At 53.6% G+C, this 8,384-nt stretch overlaps 1 protein-coding gene across 2 annotated transcripts; it reads right to left on the bottom strand.

The window, feature by feature from the left end:
* Nucleotides 1–5,066: 5,066 nt before the first annotated feature.
* Nucleotides 5,067–6,692, bottom strand: LOC120664043 (myb-related protein MYBAS1-like). 2 transcript variants are annotated; one of them, XM_039943005.1, is made up of 2 exons: nucleotides 6,223–6,692; nucleotides 5,067–6,024 (listed from the first exon to the last, which is right to left on the bottom strand). In XM_039943005.1, exons 1-2 carry the CDS (start codon nucleotides 6,407–6,409, stop codon nucleotides 5,351–5,353), a joined length of 861 nt encoding a protein of 286 aa, XP_039798939.1. In that variant the 5' UTR covers nucleotides 6,410–6,692; the 3' UTR covers nucleotides 5,067–5,350. The 2 variants fall into 2 exon arrangements, with proteins under 2 accessions (XP_039798939.1, XP_039798940.1); XM_039943006.1 differs by having other exon boundaries at nucleotides 6,281–6,690.
* Nucleotides 6,693–8,384: the final 1,692 nt, after the last annotated feature.

Below are 8,384 nucleotides of genomic sequence, written 5' to 3'. Positions count from 1 at the left end.
TAAAACATATAACTTCATTTTCAGCTCCTTGCCTCCTTCATTACCATAGCAACACCTGGACTTCGAATAAGGCTACCAAGACAACGCCACCAATGTGGTAATGTACGCGCACGCACCGACATTGCAGTGACCCAACCAATTAAGGCCAGATCATAGGTTTTCACCCTAGAGAACAATTCTTCGGAATCCAAAACAATGCATTCATCAAGGTCATTGCCAGGTACAACCAGTTAAAATCAGACCTTAGAATTTCTTCCTGGCAACAAAGAAACAATACCGAACAAGTACCACATAGACAAAGTCACCTGGTGCTGCTACCCCTTCTTGCCAAGCCAACGCTACCAAACAGACCAGACTTGGCCCACTTCAAACAGCCACGAACTCCAAGTATAGCAAACCATTTGTAGCCTCGTCTGCCGCGAATACCATGCTACAAAGTGTCCAATATAGATACGTGCATAGTCCACCGGAACGAAGTGCAAATGAACCCGTCTTCGGAGTAAGAGAATCCGCAGATTGAAGCCAAGATGACACGAGCCTCTAGAACTACGTGGAAGACACAGGCGAAAAAAGAATGAAGATGTTGTCCCCAGAAGTAGTCGCGAAACCCGGAGCTAGCCTCTCCGTCGTCGAAGCCGGAGGCCCTCACGACGAGGAACTGCGGGAGCATGACAGGGCAGAGATCCCGGAGACCCGGAGAACCGGCGGCTAGACTGTGCAGCTACAGCATGAAGGTCGGCAACACCCAAGTCGCCACCGTTGCCGAGGCCGATGGACACAACGGCGCATGTGGATCATGTCCTGGGGATGCCGGATCGCCCCAGATTGGGCGCACGAGGAGCCCTGCCGCCGCCGGACGAAGATCAGCCGCGCCGTCAGGGCCGCCACCTAGCTCTCGATGCCCGCCTGCACGTGCGTCCTGTCGTAGCTCCGCGCGGATCCAGCCGACGGCAAGCTAGCCGCCGTAGCCGGCCGAAGCCATCTCCTCCACCACCATTGCGCCCCACGCGCAGAGCCGCCGCGACCTTCCGCGGCGCCGCCATAGACGCCGAACAGGGTGCTTGCGACCCGCCGGGCAAAGGCACCTTGCCGCCGCCATCCTAGGGAACCGCGAAACATCACAACGGGCCGGCTGAAGCACCCCGACCCGAAGATCGAGGCTAAACCATGTATTAATTACCGAATAAGGTCTCCGGCATAATACATGTTACATCAAGTGGAGTCCAGAGTCATACAGAGCTTTATTTAACACGTACATGAGGGGTAAAGTGACAACACAACACTACACAGAACAACCATAGGATAACTACTAGCATAGCGACATGCAAGACTAGCTCTTCATCCAACACGGCTCCACTCGATCAGCTTGGGTGCGGACACGATCTACTCGTAATCTTCAGGTACAAAGTCAGGATCCTCTGAAAAAAAGATAATCAACAAGGGTTGAGTACGAAAGTACTCAGCAAGTCCCACCTCACCCTTACGGGGAGGGAGTTACAGATTAATATGTCAAGGTCCATTAATCCACCAGAATAAATAACAAATATAGTATTAAAGGTAACCCAACCGGTCATCCATCTCATAGGCTAGGTGGCTCAACTAGTTGAGATGTCCACACCGTAACCTGTCCAAACCGAGGACACGGACCATTCGAATGGATTGTACACTCTGCAGAGGTTGTACGCTTTACCCACACGCACGTCACCGTCCAGAGACGGCTCCGTCATAGCCGACACCCAGCCGTGACTCAACCCCGACTAGTCGCCCACAAACCCCCGGGTCTTGACCAATCCAGGTCTCACTCCAAAGATAACCACCTCGGACGACTACCAGGTTAGCCAGTGGGATTAGGCTAAGGCTTGCCCATACAAGCTCATGTGGTCGTACTGAAAGTAGGTTAGGTGAGATGGCACCACAACACACGGTCCTTAAGGTTCATCAGGGCAGCCACAACCATAACCAACCAAACCCGAGATGTCACCACGACAGAGCTCGGTCGCATGTCTACCACCACGGTAGCGCATGCACCAACACATCCCATACTGCCCTGATCTCATTATCAACCCAGTTTCATCATTTAACAAGATCTGATAACATGCAGGTCTGGCAGTAAATCAACATGCAACATGGCTTCATTCAGTGGTTTCTCTCATTCTCTCAGTCATGCCATCCCTATGTCTATCAAGTTTTAGTTAACCTCACTTAGGATCAAGCATGGTCAACGTAAAGGATCGATGAGACTTGCCTTCGCTTTCGTACGCGTCGGTGGCGGCGGCTTCCTGGTCTCCTGGTTCCTCCGGACTCTCCTCCGGAATCGATTCTATTTCGACAGAGTCGTGCGCAAACAATCATACAAGCAAAGTAAACATACATCAATACATCTCACAAATATTGTTGTATTAAATAGAGTTTGATTTTAGATGAATTTAGGAAGAAGAATCAATGGAATCCGAGTTGGCATGAGTGAGATATTGTAGTTGAAATATTGGATGTTTAATTAATCCTGAAAATGACTTAACATAAATAGAAGGAGTTGCACGTGGTGGCTTTGGTGGATCCTTTTTGGGCTGCTCGACTGGTACTTGGGCTGGTGGGTTTGTTTATCTATGAATGGGCTCGATAAAAAGAAAAAGGATGAGCAGGTTACGGGAAGGAACACGGAACAGGGACTTCGTCCCCTTTTTCCCAGTGCCGCCATGGCAGCCAGCACGAGCTCTCTGAGCTCCATCTGAACGGCGCTTCCAGCCTCCATTCTCGAAGCTGAGAGCATGGGGAGAGAGAGGAGGGCGAGGGGGTTCCACTTTGGTGGCTCCGGGCATGGGTGAGCGGGTGGAAGGTGGTCGGCCACGGGCGGCCATGGATGGCGGCCTGCGAGCTCGCGGAAAGCTCACTGGTGGAACAGAGAGGGAAGGCTGTGGGTTGGGGATGGTCTAGCAGGGTGTGGAGATGCTTACCTCGAGAGGAATTGAACCAAGGTGGCTTGGTTGGAGAGATCAAGAGATCGACGGGCTCTGTACCTCAGCTAGAGGAAGAAGAAAGGGGTCGGCTCGGCTGTGTGCTGCAATGGCGGTGGTTGGAAGTTGTGCGGGGCGCAGCGGCGAGACTCAGCTCGATTTATAGGAAGCAAAGGCGGTTCGCACGGGAGAAAAATCTCGGCGGTGCACTGTGCTCGACGACCGCCGCACAGAGCGTCCACAGCTTCGACGCTCGGCAGGACGACGGGATGGCTCGGGCAGAGGCCGAGCGGTGCGCCGAGCATCCCGCGGCGCGTGGGCATGGCACAGGGGTGTGCTGCAGCGCAGCGCATGGCACAGGGGAGGGGCATGCGTGAGCAGAGAGGGAGAAGAAGGAAGAAAGGAGAAGGGAAAAGAAAAAGGGAAAAAGAAAAGGAGAGAATGGGAAAAGAGGAAAAAGAGAAAAAGAAAAAGTGATGCCGGCGGGATTCGCGGCGGAATTCGCGGCGTTGGTCGTGAGCTGAGCGTGGCGTCGACGAGAAGCGACGCGCACGAGAAACGAGGAGAACAGGGAAAGTTTAAACGATATTTGATTTCGGTGTCGGGACGGAGATTTGATTTTTGGTGTCCGGGCGACGAATTGCCGGATAATAATCGAGCTCGGCGATGAAAATATTTGAAAACATCTTTAGCGAGTAATTTATTTTGGGTGAATCATTTTGGGATGTTACACCGGCCGCAGCCACCGGCGGCCACCGGAGCAGGCGGAGACGAGGCAAAACGACGGGCTGCGCGCAACCGCACGACAATAACCTCGACCCTCAGGGAGCGCCACCACGCACGCCACGGCCAGGGACGCCTCCGCCACCGTCAACACGTTCGTCAACTCGGAGGTGACGACCCGGCCCAGGCCGCGACCCCCGGCGAGGGAGGGCCGGCCCCTCGGAGACCCCCATCGAGGGAGGGGGGCATGACCAGATCCGGCCCGGGGGAGCCCGGATCCTGCGAAGGCGACGCCGGATCTAGCCCACAGCAGCCGGCGGCGGTGCACGGCGGAGTAGCACCCACGACCAAGGTTCGTGAGGTTGGGGAAACAGGGAGAGGGGACGAGGGAGGAGGCTAACTAAGCCGGCTTCGGCTCAGCCGCCGCCCGCCGCCACCGCCCGACCGGTCGCCGCCGGCGGCGGCGGCCACCGGAGGCGGTCGGGGTGGGGGACGGGGTGCCGGCGTGGAGTCGCCCCCGAGCCACCAGGGAGGGCGACGCGGGGAGGGGGGTGGTTGGGTTGTTTTTTGAACCTCAGCTTTTGAAGCACAAATGGCCGAGTTTTATAAACAAGAGAGACAGTATGTACCAAAGAGTTGATCACTAAGGGTTTGTTTAGATCCCAAAATTTTACACAAAAAAACGTCACATCGAATATTTGAACACATGCATAAACTATTAAATAAAATCTATTTAAAAAACTTTTTGTATGGATGGGTTGTAAATCGCGAGACGAATCTAATGAACCTACTTAATCCATAATTTACAACAATGATGCTATAGTAATCATCCGCTAATTATAGATTAATTAGGCTCATTAGATTCATCTCGCGATTTACAATCCATCCGTGCAAAAAAATTTGTAAATAGAATTTATTTAATACTCCAAATTAGCAAGATTCCTTTTCAAATTTTTTTGCCAAAATGATCTAAACACACCCTAAGTGAAAAGGCTCAAATAAGACCCTTGGTTTGTAATGGATGGTTGGGTTGTTTGGGAAGCATTTGCCTTTGTTTTTGAGCTTCATGTTCCTGGGGAGCGGTCAAACTGAAAATCAAGAGAAAAGATTTTGTGAAGTTTTAGCGGATCAGTATTGAACCAAGTAATTCTTTTCCGTGCATGGCATATTTTTCACTTTCATCTTCCTCAAGTGTGGCACAGAAGCAATGTACGACTCGCTCAATTCGGTAACGTTGCAGCTTGCCAGCTTCTTTTTCAGCTTGTGCTCTCTCAGACTGTTTTATCACCAACTCATTCGATCACTCACACCTAAAGCAAGAAGAGTGTAATACACAAGGGAAAAGCCAGTGGCAGATTTCATGACATAGATTATTTAAGCTACACAGGATCGAGAAATTACAGGCTACAAAAGCACCCTGTGAGATGTGATTCAGAGTTTCAGACAACGCATGCAACAATATATTCAGACAATCATACTACTTCAGCTACCATCAATCACAAGTACAGTTCTCTCATCACCATGATCTACCTTGCTCATCATCGCTCTTAATTTTTCTCTTACACAACTGATTATTACTGATGTGGAAACTCCCGGTGCAGAGCATTCAGACAATCTGTCTCTACCAGCAAGCATATACATGAAAGTATACAAGAAGATGGATGGATCAGGATTCAGGAGGCGTCGAGCATCTCCCTGTAGTATTCTTCGTCATCGATCCTCCAGAGCGAATAATCCGAGCTGTACTCCCACACCGGCGACGACGGCATCGGCGGTGGCTCAGCGGCAGCGCTATAATAGCAATGGCCAGATCCCCAGCCGTCGAGCACGTAGCTCGCCGCCGCATCGGCTGCCGCGATCTCGGTCCACAGCTGGTCCACTGTGCAGCAGTACTCCTGCGGCTCCTCGTGCTGGCTCGCCGCGGCGGTGGCCGTCGACGCCTCCTCGAGTTCGGCGTCGTCGCCGCCGCTGCCTTCACGGATCGCTGAATCGTCGCCGGACGGCGCAGCCGACGAGGACTGCGTGTCGGCGCCGCTGTTCGGAGAGCCCGGGCAGCAGGAGGCCGTCGTCATAGAGGAAAGAGGCGACGCCGCCGTCTTGTTGCTGCCGCTGCTGTGCTGCCTCTCCTCGAGCGCCTTCTTCCTGGTGCGCGTCCTCCAGAAGTTCTTGATCTCGTTGTCGGTGCGGCCGGGGAGGCTCCTGGCGATGCGCGACCACCTGCTGCCCCACTGCGCGTGGAGCTGGACGATGAGGCGCTCCTCGTCGGCGGTGATGCGGCCGCGGCGGAGGTCCGGGTGGAGGTAGTTGACCCACCGGAGGCGGCAGCTCTTGCCGGTGCGCCTCAGACCTGCAGCACGGTGACGGAGGGGAGCCGCATCGCATGCAGAGAGACACAGAGGAGGGAGAAGAAAGCAAACGGTTAACACCGCACGCCACTGCCCGTGGACCTCGGTCGATCGGCCCTCACGCATGCGCCGCAGATATAGCCGCCGGAGCGGCGCTCGCATGCGTGGGGACGGATCGATGCACCCGCCACCGCGCAAACCTGACACCTTTGCTAAGAAATCCCATCGGCGTTCGCCGAACAGGCGGACGAACCGTACCAGCTGCGCGTCCTCCTCCTCCGTCCAGGGGCCCTTCCTCATCGCCGCCGCCGGCGCCGCGCCGCCGCATCCGGTGATCTGCTGCTGGTGTTGGCCATCCAGCTTCTTGTTCCTGCCGAACATGAACATGGTCGCTAGTAGCTAGCTTCCCGCTGTCGAGGAGACAGAAAGGGATCGAGCCTGAATGCTCGATCGATCGAGAGGAGGAAGAAATTAATAGTCAGCTAGCTCGTTTGATTCCTTCCCCTCGATCAACTGGCCTCCCCTTTATATCAGGTCCACTTGGGGTTAGAGGGAGAGCGCATGGACATAGTATAATGCACGGTGGATATGGCCAAGAGATGGATCGAGCAGGAAGGTGAGTGCCGAATGGTGCGCGGTGAGGTCAGCGGCTGGATCAGTGCCGCCCGCATGATAGAGCTTTTAGCTCTATATATTTTGCCTAATACCTACATTCGCAAACAAGTGTTGTTTTGATCTGTGATATGGTTAAGAAGGCACTAATTTGAGATTTGACCAACTTTATTGCAGTACAAACTGTATACAATCCTGTTGTAATCGTCTCATGTAATCGTGTCGTAGTTGCTGTTTTGTCGCGTAGAATCTTGGGTGGGCCGGAGATGTGCGCGTGCCCACGCCGAGACCGCGTTCAAAGTCTGACCCCGTCGCGATGTCGTTCGTGCATGTCCCGCGGCGATCCGGAAAAAAGGGCGATCGCGGGGGCGTCGTGGCGACGGGGTGACCGGGCCTTGTGCCTATGTATCTGCGATCCGATGCAACAAAGAAGCACGTCAGTTGATGCTGTACTCTTCCGTGTGTTCTTCCTCCCAGTGTTCACGTGCGTTCCTCCAAAGCTCACGTCGCCGCGGTCACCACCGAGCCCGGCGGCGCGACACCTCCAATCGGCGCTGATCCCCGGCGTTCGGTTCCAACAATTGGCATCAGAGCCGGTTGATGTTCTATAGCGGATCCGTAAGTCCGCCTAGAGCACCAGCCTTGAAGAAACCCAAGAAGGAGGAAATGAGTGACGTTGGTCTGAGCTCCGGCGTCGGTGGCGTGAAGGAGGGCTCACTGATGTGGCCTATGCTGTCGCGATCGAACTACACTGAGTGGGCGATGCTAATGCAGTGCAATTACAAAGCCATGGAGATATGGGAGACCATCGAGCCCGACGGCGCTGGCGTGAAGCGCGCGCAGGACCGACAAGCCATGAGCGCGGCTGCGATCCGTACCCAAGGAGATGTGGCAGACATTGGGTGGCAAGAAGACCGCCAAGGAGGTGTGGGAGGCGGTGAAGATGATGCGGCTCGGCTCAGATCATGTGAAGGATGTCAAAGCCCAGAAGCTCTCCAAGGAGTTCGAGAATCTCCAGTTCAAGGAGGGGGAGATGATCGACGATTTTGGCATGCGCATCACCAACCTCGTCGCCGACCTGAAAGCTCTCGGTGAGACAATTGAAGACGTCAAGGTCATCAAGAAGTTTCTGCGGGTCGTGCCTCCGCGCTACATTAGCGTGGTCGTCTCGATCGAGATGTTCTGCGACCTCAAGAAGCACACCGTGGAGGAGTTGATCGGGTGCCTGCGCGCGGCTGAGGAACACCTCGAAGAGAAGGTAGAACAGATCACTGACAAAGCCGGCCGGTTGTGAAAGTGATCTAGGCCCCTAAAGTGGGTTTTGGTGGTTAATGACAAAACACATGTGCGTTTAATCGTGTAATTGAGCATGTGTGCATGTGGTGAACATGTATAGGTGAATCAAGTGACGATATACGACCCTCGAAAAGGAAATGAAAAAGCGAAGTTCAAGATTACTCAAGAAATTAGATTTTGATTTTAAAATTTGAGTATAGGAACGCCGTACTATCAAGAGGGACTTGGTTCAAGGGTTTTGATTTAGATCTTGTGCTCAAGATAACCTATACAAACATTTGTGAGCCACAAAACAACTCAAAGGAGCCATAAACCGAAGATTTTTCCCTGCCTTACCCGGATACTCCGGGTATAGGGCCAGATACTCCGGACCCCATTGCCTGGAGTGTCCGGGTGCTGTTTCTGGGCTGAAAACTCAGGGTTACCCGGAGTCTCCGGGCACCCTTTCGCCCAA

Source organism: Panicum virgatum, chromosome 3N, assembly GCF_016808335.1.
Source record: "Panicum virgatum strain AP13 chromosome 3N, P.virgatum_v5, whole genome shotgun sequence".
NCBI classification, from domain to species: Eukaryota; Viridiplantae; Streptophyta; class Magnoliopsida; order Poales; family Poaceae; genus Panicum; species Panicum virgatum.
Note: the sequence above shows the minus strand (reverse complement) of the source record. Positions and strands in the feature narration are given on the sequence as shown.

Bases quoted from the DNA above. Each gene is read 5' to 3' on its own strand.
- LOC120664043 (XM_039943005.1), bottom strand. From the start codon at position 6,409: ATGTTCATGTTCGGCAGGAACAAGAAGCTGGATGGCCAACACCAGCAG. The intron at 6,025-6,222 runs GTTTGCGCGGTG...ACCGTGCTGCAG, and splicing joins TTTCTTAGCAAAGGTGTCAG to GTCTGAGGCGCACCGGCAAG.